Here is a 25,143-nt window from a genome sequence, read left to right on the forward strand (position 1 = left end):
ATAGAATATCAACACAAACCATGTAGCTAATATAAAATGTTGAGTTTTTAAATATTTTTTAAATAATATTTGAGTTATTCCAATAATTCTGAAGCATGAAAAAATATCTTTACGCCTTGGGTAACAAGAAAAATAAATTCCCAAAAATGTGAAGATATTTTTTCTTTTTTTTCTTCGTAACCACGACATTTTTTTCTTCACAAACTGCCCCCCCAAAAAGACATACTGCATCAAAACTGTATGACATTTTTGTTTTTTTGGGGGGGGTCATAATAATAATAATAATAAAAAAAGACTGGTTGTTTTTGTCGGATGAAAATTTGAACTTTTTAAAAAACAGAAAAATCATGCATAATTAATTGTGCCAAAATGTTGAGTTTCTATTTCTTAAAAAAAATTAAAAATATACTTGCAGATGCTTTTCTGCAGCGACAATATTTTCTGTCCCCTCATTTTATGGGGTTGTGTGATTTTTTTTTTCTTTCTAGTGGAATCCCAGCAAAGTATGCCTTCCTAAATCTCAGTAGGGCTCATTAAGAACAGCCTCTCTATTTTTTAGGCTGATAGCTCAGCTGATGTGCGGTTAGGTATTAGTAAGAGCTATCGTGCTACCTGCATTTCATAAAAACTAACAAGCAGCAGCAGGAAAAAAATAAAAGTCTCTCGCCTGCTCACATGCAGCATTTTGTCCAATTATCAAGAGCTCATGCAAAGTATTTGAGATAATAATGCCCTGTATACTGTGAGTTAATATATATACGGATTTGTTGTTTTTTTTCACGTGTGAAGGAGCTGTCAATTGTGGAATTTCACTTTTATTCCAGAATTTCAATTTTATGATTCTGTCAGCTCCATATGCTCATGCTCCACGTTTGCCTTCGTTGTCCGGGAATGACAAGATTTGGACATCCTTTGCAGTCAGATTTGGAGCTGTCTTACTTTTGTCATTCTTTCATGATTTGTTTTGTTGTTGACCCACAAGCAGGCTTCGGGCTCTCGTTTTCAAGTATGAAAGTTCGTAAAGAGTCTTAAAGCTTCGGCGGAACAAAACATTTCCGTCCACAGTGAGGAAGAACCACGTTTTTTGTTGTTGTTGTTGTTGTCAACGACTGCAGCTTCGATCGTGTGTGTGTGCGTGTGAATAGTCCCCCTGAGGTTTCCTGTCCAGGCATCGTCCCCGGGAGGTCCTGAGAAGCAGACCAACCTTTTTCTTTCTTTTTTTACCTGACGAGTACTCACATTGGAATTGGGACGGAGTTATCCCATAGCGGAAGATTTATTTTTATAATAACATTGATGATTACACCTTGCTTTACTCGTGGCCAATTACAGTGCAGATTCATTCTCCATGTGACAGGAAGTGGCAGTGACGGTGGTGGTGGCCTTGCCTGACTTGTTGAGTTTCAAGAAGCTGGGTTTTTCCTTCACTCTTTCACCGGGATCGGCCAGCGTGGTCAACGCCTGTTTTTCCGAAGTTTTCGACGATCCCGCCTCCCTGCCAATCAAACGGCATAAATAGTTACGACGCAGTTACGATTACCAGAAAAAAAAAATGGAATGACACAATGGCAACGAGCTCCAGCAAATACAAATTTTTTTTTTTTGGGGGGGGGGGGATTTTTAAGCTACCCATTTGCATGATCATGCTCAAATATCGTCTTACCCGCAATTTGAGGGATAAATGACCAGGAAGCAAGCGGTGAAGAATCCCATCAGAGAGCCCCCGGAGGCCACGACGGGAATGACGCGTACGCTGCCGACCACTTCCACGATGGAACCCAAAGCCGAGGCCACCAGGATTTGGCTGATGTACACCTAGCACGCGAAACACGTAGACATAATCATGTCTGAAACGTATTGATGCGAAAGAAGATGATGCATAAAACGAGACCCACTTGGCAGGACAAGATGGCGCAATCGACGCCAAATCCTCTACGGGAATTACCGGGACTGTGACTGGTGTACTGCAATGAAATACATTTTCACACATTTATTAGCAGTCAAAACATGATGGAACATGGTTGCAGAGGACCAAAGTGTATACTTTAATCCATTTTCTTCTTACCTCTTTCATTTCGTGGTACTGTCCCAGCAGGGCGTAGGGGCAATAAGAGATACTCATGGAGATGAAACCCATGCTGCTTATCATCACCATGGCAACATACACATTGGGGAATATGGCCATAATAGCGGTTCCTATACAAAATAAATAAATAAATGAAGCCATTGGCTTGTCTTAAAATGTTCACATTGCAATTACCTATGGAGAATCCGAGCGTTCCCAAGATGTAGATGATCTTGATGCTTAAGTCAAAGTTGTCAAGGTACTTTTGAAGGAGAGCTGGAGGAAGGAGGTAATGCAGAATTGACATTTTGTTAAAAATGCTGAAAAATATCAAAAGCCTAATTCGGTGCGTGTTTTGTTACCTGAGCAAGTAGCGGCAGTCATGGCGTATATAACCAGACCCCAACACCCCATCTGAACGCCTCGGTGATAATTGGTCAAATCGGTGGAGTTAGCAGGAGCCTGCAAAAAGCAGTTAAAACCACACTCATTAGCCAGTGGTGGCCTCATCGCACAAGCGCCGTTCATTTGCAGACTGGAGGGAGTCTTAAGGTCTCCAATGACACCGCAAAAAAAAAAAAAACACTGGGTCTAATCAGGATAAGCGGTACAGAAAATGGATGTATGGAACACCACAAAAAGGCACTCATCAAGTCAAGGCATCATTCTAACCAAAGGCCAAGACATACAGATTTATTAAGACAAATGGGAACTGGATTTCACTAGAAAAAAAAAAAGCTTAATTCCTTTAAAATAAAATTAATTGTAATTCCATTTTAAAAGACCAGTTTAAACAAGTCATAATTAAACTACCTCTAAAATTGAATGTCATTAAAAATGAAATCCTAATACCGATATATATTTTTAGATACTACAATAACTATAAATGACAATAAACGTAGCATGCGCTCACAATGGGGTCTCCGTGGTAGATGACTTGTCCCATGAAGTCGGTGAAGAAGACAGCCTCGGCGATGATGGAGAACCATGTGAACAGGTGACAGGCGCACAGACGCAGCAGCTCGGGCGGCATCTTCAGCATGGAGAGCCACAACAACTGCACGGTGGTCTCCACCTGACGAGAGCGCATCGGAACGCAGCGTTAGTCGTCATGACGATGGTGCGGCGGTCCGACGGCGGCGTCCTAGCGCCCCCTCACCTCGCCCTCCTCGCTCTCGGCGTCGCCGCTGGACGAGTTGGTGTTGCCGCTGCGGTGGCGGCCGCGCTGGCGGCTCCGACGCCTGTGTCGCGCCTCCACCTCGTACAGGTCGTTCATGCTGCGCGACGGCTTGATGAGGAAGGCGGCGTTGGATCGGCGGTAGCGGTAGCGGTGGCTGACCACACGGCCGTAGTAGGAAAAGGTGCAAGATGGCTGACGGTAGAAGGTGTGATGGTGGCGCGACAGCCGCATGGGAGCGCCGGTACTGGCAGCTGAAATGAAATACCAATATCAGTGTCCAGAAACTCAGTCAAAGCTTTGGACACCGTCATTTTTGTCACATATCTGATTTCAAATTCTTCCACATGACTGTTGAACCAGAAGGAAAAGGAAAAAAAGGACATGCACAGTTAGCATTAGCATTAGCACAAGTACCTTTGACCATTCCGGCACGATGCGCCTGTCCTTTAGCGCTCAAGCCGTTAGCTGTGTCGGTTGCATCAACACACGCCAAGAGGCGTCCGTTCAGGGTGCGCTGCTCGTTCAGCTGGTTGTTGAGCAACGCCTCCTGGCCCTCGTCGTTCTCCATCTCCTGCAAGAATGCCGAGAGGCGGCAAATCTTGCCGGGACTGCCATCCTGTTTGGGTGGGTGGCCGCCGCTTTGGGGGCGAAGCAGATCCTGACTGCCGGCGCTGCTGCTGCGCCGCATGCTGGCGAGCGTGCTACAGTTGGCGTGCAGGAAGTGCGCGGCGGCCGGGGGAGAGCCGTGATAGGGCGAGAGGCGGTCGGCGAAGATGGACGGCTCGATGTGGCAAAGGAACAAGGCCTCGTGGTCCATGTGCTCCAAGGTGGCGTCCGTCATGGCGAGGACGCTGTCACTTTTACCTACGATGAGAGCGAAGACGAGAATCACATTTTCGCTTTTGAGGCGCCTTTTGTCAAATGTGAAAGTAGCTTTTGCGTGGGGCAACTTGCCGGCGAAACGAGTGACAAATGTCTTCACAAACGTGACATAAAGAGAAAAAGACGAGACCCAACCAAGAGAAAATGAAAATGGGGGGTCGGGGGGGGGGGGGGGCAAAACATACTCCTCACAAGCTCCACCTCCAGGAAGTCCATCTCCATTTCCCCGGGTTCGGACAGATCGTCCCTGTAGGCATCGTAAAGGTCGAAGCTGTCCATCGTTTCGTCCTCTCCGATCATTTCCAGCCTCGGTGTGAGAAATCCAGCACGGCTGGCGGATGAAGGATGAGGCTGGCTCGGAACTGGACTCTCCTGCAACAAACTGTGCGTTAGATTTTCCGCCCACAGACACAAGACAAAAAAAAAAACAAAAAAAAAAATTGAAGAACCTGGTCCAGCCGGTCATGTCGAGGGATGTAGGGCTGCTCATCAATGCTGAGCAAATGCAACACCACGGACACAGAGAAGAGGACGGAGGCGAAGAAGAACAGGATCTGCTCCTGAGACTTGAAGATGGCTCCCAGGAAGGTGTTAGTCCAATTGAGACCGCCCAGAGCGTAGCCCACAGCGCCACCAAGACCTGCGAATGGCGAAAAACGCAATCAAATTGAATCGAAAGTCCCAAAATCCAGAACCACGGGTTCTCCACTTTCAATTGAGTTTTAATAGCGATGCACGAATAAATGTTCTGATAGCATGCCACTGATACTACTTCACAAACCCAAATAACAAGACTTAAGATGAAGGCCAATTATTCTCTGCAAAATGGATGATGGATGAACTCCGCTTGGGTCACAAGAGTTGAGGAGGCGTGGTCAGTGTTGACAAGCCTGCGAGTGACGCTAAGTGGTTGATCCTCTATAGAATGGCAACAATTAAAAACCTTGCAAGTCAAAGTACACCCAGCCTGCTGTACATGGCTCATTAAAGCAATTAGGAATTATTTTACCGCTCCCTCGTTATTTGGTTAATTATCGCGATTGGCCCGAACAACTTTGTTCACCCAAGATAACCTTGAAGCAAGTGCTGCCCCGCCCTGGTGCCGACTTCTCATTGGAATGTCTGCGCCTTTAACATTTGATGGTTCGTTGTCTTCATGCCTTCATGGGTGGATAAAAACAGGTTTGCAGCAGATAAGGCAGAGATGCTTATCGTTAAAAGAATCTGCCCTTGCTTTTTAAAAAAAAATAAAAATTTTCAACAATATTTGACCAAAGTAAAACTTATTTTTTCCAACAAATTGCTACTCGCCATTGGCTCAATTGATTGGCGCTTACCTGCCGAGGCAGCGTGGATGTTGAGCGCCATGTCTTGGTCTTCCGTGTCGGCCACGTCCAAAAGGTACGCTCTGATCGGGCCCTCCGTCGCGTCGGCGCAGAAGTCCAACACCACCACTCCCAGCACGGTGAGAACAATTCCTATTGGCTGTTTCCCCGGAACGTCGCCCAGAGACAGTCCTAAAATGGGGAATTTAAAAACACAATAAAAAAAAAAATTACGAAATATTTTTTTTTCATGCAGAATCCGCAAAATGATTCATTTTTGACTCTGCCCACATTAGACGGAGTCAGAAGGAAAAAAATGAAAACGCGTTGCAATTGCTTCTTCTCATTGCTCATGATAGTTCTTCAAAGAAATCGCTTCAGGATGAGACTAAATTGGCAACTTTGAACCAACATGGCGTGTGTGAGAGCGAAAATAACACAGCCTGACATTGCAAAGCTTTGTCACGCATTTGTAAATGTGCATGTTATTTGTTTAGGAGATCACACAGACAGTCCGTGTGTGTGTGTGTGTGTGTGTGTGTGTGTGTGCTTACAATGGAGTGGCACTACCCACCAGACAGGAAGTAGCCCGTCATTGGTTGAAAGGGGGAAGCAAACAGGAAGTAGTTTCTTGTGAACTGCTTGCGCCTGTGTTCCCATGTCAACACGCGCACGCACAGACTTGCCGTTCAACAAGCGTCTCAGCAAAAAAGATTTGGCTATACGTTGGGGGTCAAATTTCTGATTGCCCAAGAAATGTGTGGAATCCATTTTATTTATTTATTTATTTATTTCTAAAAGGCTTTTTTTTTTTGTTTCATGTTCATTCATGCTTTCTGTATTAATTACCATTTGTTTACAGCTTAGTTCCACAAAAAATGGAAAGCAAGGAGCTGTTCCTTGGAGGGCCTTTTTTTTTTTCCCCATTCTTGAAACATCAGTCAATAAAATCATGACGGTAGAAGGCAACATAATTCAATTCAATTAAACTAATGCACAGTAAATCACATTGTCTCCTGAAACAAAAAGCAGGACATAAGAGCAAATGATAACAGCATCCCAACCGAAACGACACTGAGTGCCGTCAATAACTGCGCCCCCGTCGAACAAACCCGTCAATCAATTGCGAGGACGTGTGGCATACAACTTTGAAATGACCTCATGGTGATGTAATCACCAGCCTGCAGCCGAAAAAAAAATAAATAAATAAAGCGTACTTCATCATGTAGAGCAGGTGTGGGCAAACTATGGCCCGGGGGCCACGAGTGGCCCACTAAACGTTTTAATCCGGCCCGCTTCACTTTCATTTCAAATTAAATGTATTTATTTTCTCCGATGAGGTGAGTTTACCAAAACGCTCCATCCATCTGCTCCTGGTCCGGCCCCTCTGTCCAATTTTGGAACCCATTGTGGCCCGCCAATCTTTTGATTGTGATGTAGAGCCACACAAATTGCCGTACCGAAGCTGAAGCTTACCTATGAGAGACCCGTTTAGGAAGAGCGCCACTCCGATCAGCGTCCCGATGCACAAGGCCAGGATGAAAGGTCTCCGGCGGCCCCAGCGCAGGGGACAGCGGTCGCTGGCGGAGCCAATCAGCGGCGTGAAGATGAGGCCCAGGACGGGGCTGAGGAACCACGTCAAGCTGTTGTACTGCTCTGGAAGACCTGGACGCACACACGGGAGAGGGGATTGCAGTTATTATGATGAATACATTTGGATTCTGTTGCTGAGGCCGTACGAGGAACGGCTTAACTGTAGTTTGAAGCTCACACAAATAGTACTCGTTTGCCATTTCTCTGCTGCTGTCCTCCTAACTGGAGCGCATAGGAGGGAGCACAATTACAATTCGGGCTTCCCTTCACTGGCTTATCACTTTATGACTATTTTGTTTTTAAATCCTTAAATGCTCTCGCCTGGACAATAAAGTTGAGTTGGGAACCAAATGACACGCTGACCACTCCCCCGCCATCCTGCCAATCCAACGCAAAGCGGCACAGGAATGCCGAGTCAGCACCGAGCTCTCATTCAAGACCGTCTTCCTGTTCCTGCGCCAGTGTCGACACGTCGCGTTTCTCAGGCAACGGAGAGACACAAGTCGTAAACAGGGCTTGAACCCTGCCGCCGTGGCGACCAGGTCTTGGGAACCCCTTCGCCGCTGAGACTCCATCATCATTGGCTTCCTGGCTCCCGCCAATACGGCGACGTAACTCACGCCGTGCTTCCTGTTGTGCGCTTTGGAAAACTTTCCCTCGTTCTTTCTTTTGTCTCACACACACACGCACGCACACACACACACATGTATAGGATATATGAATATATGAAAATGTATTTATTTATTTAGCCCCAAAAATTATGGGTTCAGAAAAAATAAATATAAATTATAAATTATAAAATATAAATGTATATGCAGTTTTTTGTGAATAATTTAATAAAACACAAATGTTTATTGTATACAAAAAATTGTTTCCTTATTCACACCATTTCTTGTAATTAATTGCAATTAAATCAATATTTTTAATAGATTTTTTTAAAAAAAAATGAATACATTGTGAGACTTGTGTGAGTGTACCTAATATGACCAGTGTGTGCAGATGCAAAGGGCGCCCGTCACACCCACCTCGCCCCCGACACACAGACGCACACTCAGCAATATAAGAACAATCACAGCACATAGTAAACTATGACAGGCCTCAGTTCCCACACTTTTCTTGTAAGTACAAACCCGCAACACAAAAACCAAACAATACTGAGAGAATTTGCAGGAAGTTTTTTTCACCAGAGAAACAAGAAAAGCGAGAGAACGAGGGAGGGCAGCATGAGAAAGGATCAGGGTCAAAGACAAGGTGAGGTGGATAAGGCGCGAGGAAGAACCGAGTGTTCCCGAGTTGTGATGGATGGTGCGAACCGAAAAGAAGCTCGCTCATCTAAGTGTTCCTTTTACTATTTCCTCTTATTTATTTTTAACAGAGCTCACTACACGAAGAACTCGCCCGAGCGACTCGATGACGAGGAAGCCAAACCAAGTGGCAGAGCGAGCAGTAACAGTCAAGTCTTTGTTATCAGAAGACCCTGAATGAGGCTCGCTGTATGGCTGCCGTTTGCCCGTTTGCAACACTTTGGGTTGTGTTCTTCTACACTTACGCAAGTTGGGAAACAGTTAAAAAAAATATATCAATTGGACACCATCACAATGGATTTAAAGTGGGAAAACGGACGATTTAAAATGGTTACACATCACCTGCTCATGTACTTTTTTTGGCTCACTTGCAGGAACTTTTAGCATTTTTCTTTGGATTGACATTCAGTTTTTGACACGGCTGTTTTCTGCCTTATGTCACTAACTGTGACAAATTAGAATAAAAAAAAATTTAAAAAAAAGAAAAAAAATTCTGAATATATAAGGTTTTAAAATCTGTTCTTACTAGGAAGTGTCACATATGGGAACCCTTTTTTTTTTTTCTTTTTGGCAGACTCCATGAATAAACCATTGTATTTGTCACAGGAAATTGGCCAAGCTCCAACAGGACAACGAACAAAATGTCTACAGATCCATTACGCTCTTTTCCTCATCTCTTCATTCATCTCGCCGACATGTGAACCACTTCTGGAAAGGCTTCAGTCGTCATCTATGACGACGTTTCATTGCCGTCTCGGATCGCTCAATTTGACAACTTTTTGCCTGCTCGAGTGAATAGAGTGACAATCAATAACAATCCCCCTTTTTTTTTTTTAGGTTTGTTCCCTTTATTGTATTGAAGACATTATTAACTCATTCACTGCCAACCCAGGTAAAATGAATTTTTTACTTCTATATCCGTCAATGGCAGTGAATGACTTCATCTAGTTTGACTTGATATGAATTGTAAGATAAATGTGCAATAGTCAGTACACTACAACATAAAAATCAGATGAGTCAGCGCCAGTGTCAAGTATGACGTTAAAAATACTTGCCGGGGGGGGGGGGGGGGGGGGGGGGCTTTGAACACAACAGAGCAAGAGGAGTGAGCGTGAGGCGTTAATAACTTCATCGCCACATGTCCTGACATCCTAGAATAAACTTCCAAACAGGTGCCATCCCCTTCCCGTCCGCGTTGTGTACTCGACTTTCCCCTCCTGCTCAATTATGCAACTGGTAAATGATAATCGCAAAGAAATGACATGATCCCAGCACTTAAACGCACGCACACACTCCTAGTGAGAGGGGTTACATAAGAGCACTGCGGCCGAGCTCCCTGCTGGGGGAAAAAAAATTCGACATGTACACGAGGGTGAAACGGAGAGAACGTCCCAACAACAAATGCCGTTTATTCGGCGGTAACAAGACGCCGCTCGGAATTCACACGAGCGAAGGAGCGCATGTGATTGACAGCGGGGCTGCCCGGCTGCTGTTCAACTATCACGCACGGGAAGTTTTCCACCACCGCTACGGATGTCAATGGCCAATCAGAGGCCATAGATTTTATGGAACGACGAGCATGCAGTCGAGGGAAAGCAAGAGCAGTCGGCGTCATTTTCAACCACGACGGTGATACGTTCAGCGGGCCGCAAGTTGCTCAAATCAACCCATTTTGAACTTAGACAAAAAATGCGCATTAACATTTCATTTTGTCCAAAAACTGAGGTCATTCCAGATACTATGTTCCCCTCCCTGATTGGAATTGCTCTTCAAGTGCATGACGCACTCGGCGACTAATATCCATCCATCCATTCAAGGATATTTGCAGGCATCCTTTTTAGCCATCCATCCATCCGATCCCATCCAATGCTAGCAAGCGTCGGTGAGACTTAGCAGCTGGTTTTGAATCCCTTTTTTTTTTTCCAAAAGCCCCGAGGCCAGCCATTACAGCTTTCGATGACTCGGGCCTGTTTGCGTGCAAAGCACTCATGCATGCATGTTTGTGCGCAAATTAGGCTGCATTTTATGAACAAACCAGATGTCATAGTGCAAAACAGGACCTCTTTATTTGGACATATTCCTCGACAGAATGCAAACAAATTTAAATTACACTTCATGGCCTTATTTTTACGCTATATTCGAAGAATTAAATATTATCGTATAACTCCTCTATCGGACAAGGTCTGACAATGTTTTCGTGCCACCTTTGTAATGCCCTAACATGCCACAAGAAAGCGCCAACGCCCTGACGAGATAAAAAAGTAGTAGGGAAGCATGCAGAAGTGATAGAAATTTGGAGATCTCTGCAAGATGAGAAGGAGATAAATTTAGCCCGGGTCGTCATGGAGAGTCTTCACAATGCCTGATGCGCAATTTTTTTCCGCAAAACCAAATTATTTCTGAGGAATTAATTATTAAGGACAGCATTTAAAAAAAAGGTTCAAATAATATTAAAGTTGGTGATTTGGGATTATACTTTGACGTTCAGTGTGCTCCCACATTTTCACCACTTTCAAACTGACCTATTTGTAGATTTTTGGGGGGAATCCAATCCCAAATTCAGAAGAACTCACCAATTCACTATGATAAAAGTAGTGCTTTGGCGCCTGCCAAGTGAGTTGAGGAACTCCATGGAGACAAAAGACTGTCCTCTCTTGGGCACCCATAAATCACGTGGCAGCGTTGCTGCTGTGTCGCCACGCTTGGCGGACTCTAAAACCCTTTAAGGGCTCGTGAATAATGGCAAGAGTAATAACAGAAAGTTGGCACAGCGATTATGTAAGGGCTATAAATAGAACGGGGGGGTTTTAAATAGCCGAGCAGACTGGTGAGTCGCGTCAGAGGTGTGAAAGACGCTGACTGCGGCCAAAAAGGTCTGGAAAACTGTCACGGGGGGACAATTCGCATGCCCCGCGGCTTTCGGATCTCGCTTCCCTTTCCTTTTTTTTTTTATTGGCTCCGGTGCAAAGCAGTCTTATTATTATTTTTTTTTTTAAACGACAGTCTCCCGTGAGTGACTGAGGGTCAGGTTAAGGCGATCAGTGGCTGAGTGACATGGAGAAAGTCATTTACGTAAGCTCTCCCGCCCCCACACTCGCTGCTCCGTCTGCAAGGTCAACCGAGAAGATTAACGTGACGAGATCATTCGGAGGCTACCTGGCACGCAGGCCGACTGGCCTCCCACCAGGAAGTATTATTTGGGAGCGTGTTAAATGCGTAGCAAGACGTTTAAGCTGAGCTCAGTTTTTTTCCCCTAAAACTCATTCACTGCCATTGACGGATATAGACGTCAAAAAGTAAATTCATTCTTCCTTTGATGGCAGTGAATGAGTTAAGAGTAGACAACAAGGTCAATTCTTTTGTTTTGGTTGCATCCTGAAGACATTTTGGTTTCAAATCAAAAGATGAATTATGTCTCATATTTGACCCAAAGGAAATAAGGATTGACCTTGCCGTTCCAATAATTTTGGACGGGATTTGTATGTTGAGTGACTCCTGGCTCCAATTCGTTTTCGCCACAGTGGACCTATGAATGTTTACATTGTGTCCAATAAGAAGATTTGTCTGCGTGCTAATCATGAACTAATAGTTGTCAATTTGATCAGATGACTTTGTGACTTTATCAAAGCTGAAATTCAGGTCATTCCAAAGTTTTTCGTTGCAGCGCCAAAGAACAGCGCAGTTGGTTTTGTTACATGTTCTGACACAAGCGGCATGTTCATGCTTGTGGATGGATCGCCGCAATAATTTAATCATTCGCAGATGTGTGGAAACCCAAAACAGAAATCAACAGACATTGATCCAGTTTGTTGTTCTTACAAAACAATTTGGATACGAGCGTGCAAAAACACTACTTGAGACGACGATTTCGCAACGTTTGCTTTGTTGTTGTTTCAGTTCGTCTTCATCTTGAGGGCGGCGAGCGCGGCACGATCTGACTGTAAACACGCGATCGCTCGGCATCCCGACGACGTGCTCTGACGCACTGCATGCTACAGCGTCGCCCTACCACAGGCCTTGAACGTTACTCGAACGGGTTGAACAAGACTTTGGCATGTTTTTTTGTTTTTTTTCTAACCTTGCAAGAATGCCGTCAACAAGTTTTACTGTTCTGCCAATGATTGCTCACCGCTGTGTTAGTCAGCCAAAATAACTTTTGTTGTTGTTGCTGCACTGCCTGTAAAAGGTTGTCATTATAGTATTTAAAAAAAAAAATTGCAAAACACACACAGAAGTGCTCATAGCTGGAATGGCGACATCTGGATTAAAATGCGGATCAAGAACTGTTTTTTTTTTCACTTTTAACAGTGTGCTGGAATTAATTAACGGTATTCTTCGGGCGTCACCGGTTACATGCATGACTCTTAACTCTCCTGGGTCAACTTGACCTGCAGCAAGTTTAATTATCCCAAAGTGTCAAATGCCAAAAAACAAAAAGCAATGTTTCAGGCAATAATAACTCCATTACTAACCCTTTTAATCATCCTGTTATGTTAACTCCACAAGAAACTCAAAAAGTTCCATAACTCCTAAATAAGAAGGTCATTACTCACTATTTACTTCCAATATTTAAATACATGTGTGGTAATTCAACAAAAGCACGTCACAAACCTGTTATGAAATGTCTCCTTTAAATTTTTTTTTAACTGTGTGAATGTCAAATATTTCAAGCTTTTTTTTTTTTTAATTCCAGAAATTTTCACAAGAGGAAAGCCCTCAATTCCAGCGTTTTTCTGGATTTTGACTGATTTTGCGAGGCCAACAGAATAATGTGTTCTAATGCTATAAAAACACAGAGCGAGGACGCAAAAAAAAAAAAAAAAAGGCTAAGACGTATAAATACGTCTTTGGGAGGCAAGGACTACATTTTTGAAAATGTATGTCTTATGGATTGAATGAGTTAAACAAAGCCTAAACTGGTTTTGCCACAGGCGGCCAGCTGATTGTGTGTTTTGCTTGTTTGCGTTCTTACCTATTTGCAGCAGCACGGGCGTCACCAGCGCCGTCTCCATGGCATAGCAGAACTCCCGCCCGAACATGACGGCGCCGTGCATGACCCATCTCTTCAGGGGGATCCCCTCGATGGAGCCCTCGCTCGCCAACTCCTCGCCGCCTCCGCCGTCGCCGGTGCCGGGGCGGCTCCCCGCACCCGCTGATCCATCCGGGTCTCCGCTTTTGTCTTCGTCCGTGGAATTTTTGGCCTCGGCACCGACCACCAGTGATCCCACCTGCATGGCGTCAGTGCCCGTGCTCTGGGGAGGCATGGCGGGCGGGGGCATGCAAGCCTCGGGGTTGGGGGGGCAAGCGCTGATCCGAAAAGCGTCCCACTCAAACTCACTTTTCAACTAAATCACAATCGACCAACCTTTTCTAATAACCGTCTAACAGATATTAGATGAACACCTTACCTTCAAAACTCTTAAAGTGCTGTCATTTAAAAAGGTGGCAGTCATCTATTTCAAATTGATCTCAATTGGATGCAGCTGTTGGACATCCCAGAAAATTAATTTAATTTTTGTATACTTCCACGGCACTGCGGCATTCCTAACACTTTCCTCACTGAGTTTCTCTCCAAAAGGAGGAGGAAAAATAAATTTACCCTGGCAAAATCACTTTTTTTCCCACGATCTGACGAAAATCCCTTCAATAAAAATAGGAAGCAGCTGAATTTTTACAGAAAGAGAGCGCTTAACATTCAAAGTTTGTGCAATTTTCTTTTGTCTGATGCATGCATGCGTGTGGTCTGTGGATGGATGCAGTGAATGGGCGTGTGTATGTGTGCGCGTGTGTGTGTGTGTGCGTGCGTGCGCGCTTATGGCTTATTGGTCATTGAGATCGTCTTCCGCTCTCGCCTTACTTTTGTTTTTGTCTATTACAGGGGGTAAAAATCCATATAGAAGACCATTCAGTGAATTCCAGAGTCATTTTGTGGATGAAGGGCTGGAGGGAGTGGGTGGAGTTGAAGGGGAGGCCGCAGGTGGAGGTGGGCGGGCAGGCGGCGGAGGTGGTGGGCGGAGCTCCTCGTGAAATCCCCATCGATTGGCTGATGAATCTGAAAGGGAAGATGGACAATTAAGAGTTGAACCAAGCAACCCCCCCCAAAAAAAGGGGTAAAATCTTGTCATTAAGTTCAATTCAGATTTTAAAAAAAATGTACTTTGGGCAAACGCTCACTTTTAACACTCCTGCAATATTGACCGGCAAATTTACTGACGTTCGTAATTATGCACACAAAGCAAGGACACGTGTTTCATCAACACTTACGCACAAAAAGCTCTTATCTGCATTAATATTTCATGAAAAAACACTTCCGTCACATTGCGGGTCAAACTGACCTGTTTTTTTTTTTTTTTTAAATATATATATATATAAATAAATAAATAAATATAAATAATTAAAAAAAATAATAATAATTGAAAAATAAATTCAAAGTTTTTCCCCTCTTCTTTTAATTGTATAAACGTATTGCTGGAATTAATATTAGTTTTTATTAAGGACCAAAGGGGGTCACATTGATCCATGAACATTTTTGGCGTACCAGAGAAACAAAAACAGGGTGGTTAAAAATGCCCTCGAATAGCCGTGTATTGATGCTGAAAGGCACACGCTCTTGACAACACACAGGCGTGTGTATTCTCGTTCCATGAAAAGAGGCCATTTGTTAATCAAATCTTTTTTTGGGGGGGAGGATAGAGAGTGATTGCCGGGCGCACATGATGCCTTTACCCCCTCAGAGACAATCGGACGGACTCGGGCCAAGATCAAAGCGTGCCACCGCGCTCGGGCGTCTCGAAGAATTGCCAGACGACAAATGCGCGGCTTGTGCTCGCGGGAACCAATCTGCAATGTGGAGATCGGAACTGATGAACGGGCCTGATACGGGGCCATGTGGAAGTGTGTAGCCAGTAGGTATGACAAACTCCTTTTACGACGTCTGATAAAAGCCAGCATTTGTTTTTTTTTTGGTTTTGTTCTTTGATGAATTGGGCTATAGAAGTCAACCTGACAATTTTCCGCGTTTAGAGATAGGCGCCTCTTTCACACGGAGATCCAGCCAAACACAAGTAAAAGCCACCTGTTCCATCGTACAGAACAGCAAACGCGCAGAGTTACTAGCTTAGCTAGCTAGCTTTAGCTATTCTGAATGCCGCTAGTCTTCAAAACTGTTGAGAAGTGAAACTCTTTGGCACCAAAATATGATAATAGACAGACAACTGACAAAAAAAGCCATTAAAGAAGTTGTTTGACCGAATACACAACATTCTGACAGTTGTGTTCACCCCATTTTTTTTTAAGCGATATGTGGCGCTCCAACCCGTAACTATCCGCTGAATAGTTTAAGCATAAATATCCTTTATAACAAAGTTCTGGAAAAAAAAAATCCATCAAGCTAAGAAGTACGGGAGTAAAAATATTTGTCTATTCCCGATTCCTCTTAATTTCGCTCAGTCCTCCCCTCGACGCCTCTCACATGTCTCGCCATTAAGATTCATGAAGCACTCCGTTTGGTCATTAATATTTCATAAAGGCGCGTTTCGGAGACCTCAAAGACTGCAGTGGATTACATAACAGCCTCTCTCCTTTCCAGACACGTTGATACACACACTGAACGGAAGAAGCAGAATTTTTCTTTAAATGGCAAAATAAGAAAGGAAGTTGAGACTGTGAGTGATGTCGATGGTCAGTTTGTCCTGTCTCCCAGGTAATCCGGTCAGCGGCACAAGAGTTATCACTCACTAAAATAGACCACCTTGTGTGTATTTTCAGCCTCACAAATCTGGTGCGGGTCTGTGAGACACGGGAGACGTCCGTCGCCCTCACTTGTCCCTGGCCTTAAACTTTCAACAAAGCAAGATTGAGCGCTAAGATTTTTTCATTTGTGACATTTGCTCAGATCAAACGTGCTGCGGCTGTTTATTGAGTCCACTTTGTCTCTTTGCGACCTTATCCTCAAGTCACCCTTTCCTCCTTATTCCAGCCCTTTCCACTTCCACGTGGGTTCATTGTTGTCAATGTCAGACACCCATGCCCTCCCCGAAAGCCCTTAAGAGCTAAAGTGTAATTCCATATAAGCTGATCCCATGTTGCGGCCACATGCACAAAAACACAATGAGGGAGCTGACTCATGACTCGTTTCTCCACCGGTTGCAGCACACACAGAAATGGAAACGGTTACAACTGCTCAGTTTGCCGCAGTAATATGCGATTTAATACATTCGCGTGAACATTGTCCGTCGATATGTGTTCTTCCACTGCGTTCAAATGTCAGTTGCTTAAAGTCTTCGAACAGCGTGACTCGATGCGATTTGTTAGTAAGCGAAGTTTTGTTTGCAACTGAGGGCAGTGACTGTGGAATTTTCTGCAGCAGATGGTAAGACAGCAACTAAGCTAACATTAGCATGTTGTGCTATCGTGCCTTACGTCTGGGGGCTGCAGTTTTCTATTCCAGGTCTTCACTTTTCTGAACTTTGACCTCCGCTTACACTCCCAACATTCACGGAAACCATCTTTGGGGAAACTTACAGATTCAATATTAATGAATAAAGCATGAAAATGCGCAATCCGGCTACAACTTGTCGGAATCGCTATAGGGCTGACCAAAAATAAATAAATAAATCAGCATGACGCTTCTCAATTTGAGAATAGTGCAGCCCTGTGACAGCCACAAAGGACTTCCTTGACTTAACAAATGTAACTTCTGTTTGCGATAGAATCCGTTGCTTTCAAAGGATGCTGTAAAAAAGGGAATCCTGCTCATCTCTTTGGAACTTATTCAGTGATCCCTAAGACGGACAAAAGGATATGGCACAGTGTTTTTGAATACAACGGATTATACTGAAGTTCATAAAAGCTATTTTTTTTTCCCTACAGGGCGTGCAACTGGGTGTTGATTGGCGTCACAGTGCAATGTGAGGCACGTGAGAGCCCGTGATGCAAAAACCTAGCGCTGACCCACATAACACTGGATATAGATTACAAGGCTGAAGACCTTAGGATCAAGTTCACATACTGCCGGGGCCTGCTGAGCATGTTTGCACATCAACCGTGCATGCGGAGACAATGGATCAACAAAAGAGAGCCTTCCTCAAGGCAGCCGATGACCCGTTCTGATGCGGCCTTTTATTGAAAGGGGACATATTAAGATTTAGAATGGCGGGCAAAAGAGCAGCATAGCGGAGACTGTGGAGTTATTTTACACAGCGCAGTGGAGAAAGCGGAGTATAAAACCACAATGTCCAGATCTTACGCCATAGCAACGGGCTAAGATCAAATTGCAGAAGCCAAACAGATCCACGCAGCAGGCTGTGCATGCAAAACAAAATGACTTTGCCCATTCGGCTTGTTGCTATTCCCATGGAATAACATCCATATTCCCAGCAGCAGGAAGCAGATGGATCTCAGTGAGCGAGAGCAGGAGAGAGCGGGCGAGAGTGATGTGTTTGGGTGCAGAGCGGCCGCACTGCAGTGAGTGGAGAGGAGGCACATGCGCTTCAACGTGCGCGCCGGCGTCGATGACAAATCCCGTACTCATAACACACGGATTACCACGATACCGGCAGTTAGAAATTATGACATAATATACCTGCTGTTCGCATGCGTCGAGAACACACCGATTTGACTTTTGCGTCTCAGACACACAAACAAGCCTAAATTTATCCACACCTGAACCCTAACTTACCTTAACAGGAAGCTTGGCTAGCATGCCAGTTAGTTAGCATCCAGTTTTTTTTAACTAAAAGGGAATGAATTGGAAGGGAGGGTTTAAAGAAATGATCAATTAGCCTAATTTTATTTAGCTTACAGTCAAGCTAGTTAGCATCAAGTCATGATGCTAACAAGTAGCTCAACTCGGTGGTAAAAACAATTGACTTTGAATTAAAGAGAAACGCCGCAATAAAGCAAAAGAGAACATTTAGAAGCGCTACATGAAATGATAAAGACCAATTTTTCCTTTATTTCTATTTTTACCACTACGCTGAAAAGTGGCAAGCTAGAAATCGGACTAGCTCAAATAAGAACTTGGCAAGTTAGTGAGCTTATTTATTTTATGACAGCTAGTTCATACAAATATCTTTGATTAATAGTTTTATCACAGCTAACATGCTAGTATCCCAGTCAGGCCAAAACCACAGCAGCTAGCTAGCAATGCCATTAGCGGTTTTATTTTTGCTCCAAGAGCACGTCTGAACATGTTGAGTAGAGGTGTCAGGTAGTACGTGTCAACTGCTCACACCTGAACACAAAATGCTAGATAACGCCATATTATCTGTATTCGATAACGAGTACTCTGTAGCCATATTGTCGTCTATATTTATATCCCAATTGAGTCATTTGTTACATCACAACGTAACAAATGACAGTGGCCACAGTCTTTGTTCCATGCATGCATGATTCAGAAGGCCTTTAAGGCAGGTGGCGGCCCCGGGAAGCACGAGCAGCAGGGGCATCGGAAACCAGAATTAATCTTTTACAAAAGTCTGTCATGGGCTATCCAGATTTGCGGGCTCAAGATAGCATCTGCTAACTAATTAATGGGCAGCTTATTGAGAGACCAAAGGAATCCGATGCAAAAATCAAGCTATAGCAAAATGTATTTGCCGAAAAGAAAGGCCCCACTGTGGGCGTGCGGTTTCACACAAAATAAAAAATGCTAACCTAGATGCACTTTGACAAAATGATTTCAAATGGTGGAGATAATAAACCATGCAACAAACTCAAGGTTATTTTCCCCACTTGTGAGCAGCATCGTCGTCTGGCAACACGAACAACAGAGGTCCGACGATAGATTTATAAACCGGTTCCTTTCGGATGGAGCTCGCTGACCGGTTGCGAGTTGCTCTTTTCACGAGACGCATGCCAGGGTCTGAGAGGTGTCTGAGCTCAAGAAGCTAGAAGCAGTTAGATTTACCCGCGGGATGGTGTGAAATTTCTCCTCTCAACTGCTGCTAATTTTTGCGACTTTAAAGTGGCTATCTTGGCCCAGTTCTACAGCCGAGTCACGTTACTGGCAAAGGGCATCAGCCGAGCCACAAAACCACACATCTGACATGGAGGAAAGTAAACCACGGACCTTTAACAACAATTCGGCAGATTAGGAAGATTGCGGACTGCAAGCCACTCCCGGTTCCATGGCATATTATTTACGATTCTTTTTTTAATGTCTGTACAAGAATATTTTGAGGAAAATGCATTGTCTTGGTTTTGGCGTTCAAAAATGATCCATCCAATCTGGAAAAAAAAAACCTCTTCAGTTGTTATGATTAGATATAAGTTTGCATTCCAATCCTGATTCTGCCCTGTCAGAATTTCGCTTGTTGTTTTCACTGACAAAAATATCAAGTATAAAATTGTTAAAAATAGATCAAAGTCACATGTGTTTTTCTTTCTTCCAGGAATGATGATGGAGCAAATTGCACTTCAAAGAACTAAAAACAAGACGATGCTGAAATATGCTGCACAGGAACAGTCAACGGGGACCACATGGATCAAACTTTGAAGCCTTTCACTTGGTGCTCATGTTTTGGTTAGCAATGGAGCTCAAATGAGCCGGGAGGTTAACTATTTAATGTCCACGTGAATTATTATTATTATTTCATTTCAGGTCGGCCTTCATTTTGCCTGTCAAAAACTGGAGTGAAGATGAGACCAAGAAACAATAAAGCAGAAAATGGCAGTACAGTCGGGAAAATCGGCATATAATTACGGTCATAACCATTCATACGGTTTCCATGAAAACAATTCAAGACACATACGAGTAGCCCAGTCCTTCGATCAAATAACTTATCCACATAGACAGTGCCGTCATTCTGTCCAAAAAAGGTTATTAAAGGCAGCAACCATCTCACAACCAATTAAATCGTTTGTTACCTGGGTCAAATTTGAACCGTTCCAAATTGCGATGTCACAATCTAGCATAGTAACCACCTTCACCTCTGACTTGGCAGTTCCAAGAGCCATTATTTTCTGCTCCGGGTGCCAGACACTGAAATTAGTAAAGATAAGCTGAGCTGCACTGTTAGTACAATTTAGCGTTCGCTAACAGCGTTATCTTCTGATAATTGAATCCTGGGGTGAAAATTCTGCTTTTACTTCTTCCCACAGGTGGGACGTATCCTTTTTGTTCTTTTGACCAAATAATGGAAGATAACTGGGAACGGTTTAAAATTAAAAGAAGCATTACTCAACATCCCTCGCATAAACACTAACAAAGTAAAACCGCTGCCTGTGCCAAAGCACTTTTTTTTTTTTTTTTTTAATAAAACGTCTCGCATGGACGTGTATGCCTTGACGAGGCGTCGGTTTTTTTGGGCTCTAATGTCACAGCCATGCCCGAATAATTAAACAAGCTCCAACAAATACAGTGACATGTCTTTCGGGTTCGTACAGAAAGTGTGCTTCAATCCAACGCCCCTCTCAATCGACGTAAAACCAAAATGTTCCCAAAAAATACAAACAAGGCCTCAAGTCCAGAAAAAAAAAATGTCACATGATTAACTCCATTTGTGTAAACTGCATCACGCCTTGTGCACCTGACACCAGAACCTGAACGTCGGCATCTCATGTTCGGTGTCCTCCGTGCTTTTCTGCCTACGCCACTCCGTCAAACAACAACGAGAAGGCCAACGCCGATTTTGACTCTGAACCATGTGATCAGGAAACGCGCAAGACGTGTGTGTTCATTTAAATAAATCAATCAGTCTACAAAATTCTAAACAACCTGCTTCGTAATATCTCCTAACAATGGCTCACTTCTTTTTCCACTTGTATGACAGTAAAAACGACGACTTCAACTATTGACCTGTGCGGTTTTTCCGCTTCAGTTTTATTGTCATAATAACAAGCGAATGATCATTTCCAGAGGGAAGTTTGACTTTTAAAACCTTTTGAAACCAATCTGCCAAACGGTTCTAAAACAAACAAACAAACAACACACTGGAGCAACTGCATGCAAGTTACAAAGGCCTCCAGAAATCTTGTACTTGTTCACTGACCTTTACCCGGATCACATCAGTATTTGCCTGCTGAGTCCACAAAAATGCATTTCAGAAAAAAAAGAAAAAAGGCACAAGGACCTGTTTAATCCTCCGCTTGCTCGAGTCTTTTGACTCCGGCGGGATTCACGCGACTTCTTTTATAGCCGCCGCTGTGTCTTTGTGTGTGCGAGAACGAGAGGGTGCGTGTGTGAGGAGACGTGAAGGACATAGGACGACGAGAGATGGTGTTGATGGAAGTGAGACGACACACACGCACACACACTGGAATCAGGTGAGGGGAAACACACCTTTTCTTTACACCCTCAATCAGGTTTGTGCACAAAAAACTCCCACCGGCTGGAAATAGGTAATCGTCACTTTAGATCAGCATGGCGGTGTGTGTGTGTGTGCTCTTTTATTTCAGTCTAGTTTCCCGACAAGCATTCAATACCTCCGGCCTCAAACACCTCAAAGGTCGTGAAATGGCGAGTTGGCCTTAAATGTTGACCTCATTTTCAACCAGCACGGATTCAATCGCCAACTTGTTTGCGAGCGAGCGAGAAGACAAGAAGATGAAGAAACGTACAAGGAAGCCGAGTTGTGTCCGGCGCAAAACATTTCGGTGTCACGAGAGTCGGAGATGACCGCCAGTAGTCATGCGGATGGCTGAACAGAAGTGCTGCTTAGCCGTAGATCGCCACTTCCTGTTTTTCTACCCCTTTTGGTCATTTTTGTGAAATCTTGAGTTTAGTCAGGGTTCGCTACTACAGCAAAAAAAATAATAAATTGCGGAAAATCCGGAATGCTTTCAAGTAAAGACGGCCATCACGGTCAACACCACCACTTTGCAAATCGGTCATAACTTCAAAGTTTTCTTTTCAGAAAAAAAAATATTATTCTCATGCTTTGTGGATGTTAGATTTAAAAAACTAATTCCCATTGTGACAATTATTCAAGACTACTTTTTTACCCTCACAAAAGTACTCATTCTCGCAAGATTAAATTTCCCTTAGTTTCAAAAAGAACGCTTTTTTTTTCAATTCGGTAATAAAATCCCAGTGAAATAAACGTATGGCTTGAATTTAATTTCATACACTGAATTGTTCATCCGTACATGGGAGTTTTGAGATTCCGCTGTTCATGTCTTCTGCTTCTTTTACCCACTCAAAGAAAGAAGAGGAAGCGAAGCACGTAAACAATCTGTTTTCAAGTTGCATTTGTGCTCACGAGTGTGCGCGCTCATGTGACAACTTGCGCCAGGATGCGTCAGGGTGCCTGTCACTACGTCTGTGTGCTGACTAAGCAGCCGTTGACAGTCAGCAAATATTTCATCAAGAGGAAGTGGATTGCTCCCACTTCAGCTTGCAGCCACCTGCAAGCTGAAGCCGCAAAAGCGCATAAACGCGGAATCCGAGTGAGACGATTGCACAAGTGCGGACATTCGGGATCATTCGGACGCTCTCGGGGCTGCAACGAGGCCGTATTTTCAAGAGGCTTGAAGAGCGTGGCTATTCCGTATTGTTCTGCTCCTCATGTTTGCGGTTTGTGCAGCACTAGGAAGAACCGTAGCCAGACGATTTCTTTACAATTTCATATCAATAGTCTGCTGACCAAGGTCGTGAATAGAAAGCAGTGTGCATGTGTGTTTGTTCACCAAAGTTCCACAAACTGGTCACCTGATACATCATCCTCCGAACCTGCCTGTTATGACCTGCTTAAAAAAAAAAAAAATAAAATAAAAAAATAATAAGAATAAAAAATTCATTAAAATATATATATATACATGTATATATATATTTTTTTTTTTATTAATCTTTTATATTAAGTAGTGCTCCACAGATTTCTTTTTCATGGTTTAAAATGCATTTTTTCCCCTAGTTGGTCTTCTTTTCTTATATTACAAGTCAAACTGACCCATTCGAAAAATTGCAATTTTATTCGGATTTTTGGTGGGTTAATTTTAACCAGACAAATTTAAACACTTTGCTTAGAAAAAAGAAAACATTTTGCAAACCAAAACAGCAGCATCAAGCAAAGCACGGCAGAGTATCGCAGATGAATTCAAACGTGTGCATCTTGCAAACTTCATGTTAAAAGACGAAAATATAAATCACATTGGCTTCATGTTTGTTGTTTTCTACTTTTATTTATTATTTGTTTATTCATGTGGATTTGTTTGGATTACTAAGAAACTGACTGTACAACATGTCTGGTCTACTGAAGAAACAAATATCACCGCGAGGTGAAAGATGATCTTATCTTATGTGGAAATGGCATCTTAATTGATGACTTACCCCTGCGGTGTTGGCTTTTACATTTTGCTTGGTCTGCAACTTACTTCTTGACATTTAAGATGTTATTGTTTCAAACATGATATCAACTGCAAGAGATGCACGTCATTTGCGGGCACTATTTGGTTGGCTGCTTAAATCAATCAATCCGATCTGGATCATAGACTCGTAATAAAAAGTTAACTGCTAACCCATCTTAACTCTGTTGATAACTAAAACAGCAGCAGCGGTAAGAAAAGTACATAGACACTCAGGTTAAAAACAGTTTCACTGGACGTCAACTGCAGTACATTTGTATTAATGTTTCATATAAATGCAACATCCCGTCTGCAGTTGCGTAAATCAAATTTTTTTGCAGAAATACAGACGACAACAAATAAGACAACTCACCAAAAAGGGTCTGAAAGCTTCATTAATGTCGTTTCATGCGAGCTGCGGTCGTGGTCCTGCACGCAAACACGCACAAAAGGAAGTAAGACAACAAACAGATAACGCAAGACTGCCAAGCTTGTGCAGTGCAGTCACTCTAATGCAGCAGTTGGCACACAAAACACTTCAGCACTTGCCAACACGCAAACATCGATTCGCCTGCAGCCAATTAGATGCATTCGAATGACACACACTAAAAGCACAACAACAAAATGCAACTGCTCACTTTGAATGTGCATTCTGAACATGTGCATCCAAATCACCTGTCACCTATGTGGTTAAGTTGCAAAGAGGTGAGTGAAGCTAATTACACAGCTAATCTCCTTCACTGTCAATGACATTGAAAACAGTAAAGCTAAATTATATTTGCCTCATTTCTAATGTTTTTCGGACAGTGTATGTTCCGCGCTCCCCCTCCCTCCCTCCTCCGCCCACTGCACCAGCAACCTGAGATGCTGCAGCCGCCGGCAGGAGCCTCAACAGCCGCCACAAAATGCTCCATAAAAAAAAAACCCACCACCACCACCCTCTCGCGCCAACTCTCCTCCCCACTCGTCTGCCTCCCCGCGACTCGACTCCCTTCGTCGAGCCGGGCGCCGGGCTCACCTCGCTGGGTCGTGTCAAGCCGCCGCCTTCGTGGTGGTGGTTCTGGTGGTGTCGGCCAAGCTCCGCTGCTCCGCTCTTATGTCGCGAAGGCTCCGGCCGACCGCGAAGCGAAACTGCAACGTAAAGGTTTCAAATGCGTCTTTAAAGTAATGTCGGAAGAAGCATACGTCGCGCTGGCTTCCGTCGACGTCACGGCTGCTTTGCATAAAACGGGGCGGGTCCGGCTGCCAGCTGGTGGAAGAACACAAACAAGCTCGAAACCGTCAAACAAGTTTTTCACCTTGTGTCGAAGCGTTATAAAAACAAGCTACTGCCAACTAGAGAAAATATTATCGTTTACAAATGTAAAAATTGTGTATTAATTAATTAATTAATTACTCACTTGACCAATATTTATGACGTCAACGCTCGACGGGCCGTATTGGACTAATCCGACACTCAACGTCATGTTGATGTTATTATATCAACCAGACACGTGGGCGTGACTGTTCGCG

General features: G+C 43.7%; 1 protein-coding gene across 2 annotated transcripts; it reads right to left on the reverse strand.

Moving 5' to 3' along the window:
• Positions 1 to 1,104: 1,104 nt before the first annotated feature.
• LOC148321439 (polyamine-transporter SLC45A4-like) lies at positions 1,105 to 25,137 on the reverse strand. 2 transcript variants are annotated; one of them, XM_088318245.1, is made up of 17 exons: positions 25,032 to 25,137; positions 24,650 to 24,880; positions 24,005 to 24,060; positions 13,322 to 14,401; positions 6,929 to 7,117; positions 5,465 to 5,644; positions 4,577 to 4,767; positions 4,313 to 4,499; positions 3,660 to 4,109; positions 3,225 to 3,496; positions 2,979 to 3,140; positions 2,428 to 2,527; positions 2,261 to 2,341; positions 2,066 to 2,196; positions 1,896 to 1,964; positions 1,664 to 1,815; positions 1,105 to 1,495 (listed from the first exon to the last, which is right to left on the reverse strand). In XM_088318245.1, exons 4-17 carry the CDS (start codon positions 13,626 to 13,628, stop codon positions 1,327 to 1,329), a joined length of 2,640 nt encoding a protein of 879 aa, XP_088174371.1. In that variant the 5' UTR covers positions 13,629 to 14,401; positions 24,005 to 24,060; positions 24,650 to 24,880; positions 25,032 to 25,137; the 3' UTR covers positions 1,105 to 1,326. The 2 variants fall into 2 exon arrangements, with proteins under 2 accessions (XP_088174371.1, XP_088174372.1); XM_088318246.1 differs by lacking the exons at positions 24,005 to 24,060; positions 24,650 to 24,880; positions 25,032 to 25,137 and adding an exon at positions 21,342 to 21,479.
• Positions 25,138 to 25,143: the final 6 nt, after the last annotated feature.

This window comes from Idiotropiscis lumnitzeri, chromosome 16, assembly GCF_059441095.1.
Source record: "Idiotropiscis lumnitzeri isolate Australia: NSW breed Sydney's pygmy pipehorse chromosome 16, RoL_Ilum_1.0, whole genome shotgun sequence".
Classification (NCBI taxonomy): Eukaryota; Metazoa; Chordata; class Actinopteri; order Syngnathiformes; family Syngnathidae; genus Idiotropiscis; species Idiotropiscis lumnitzeri.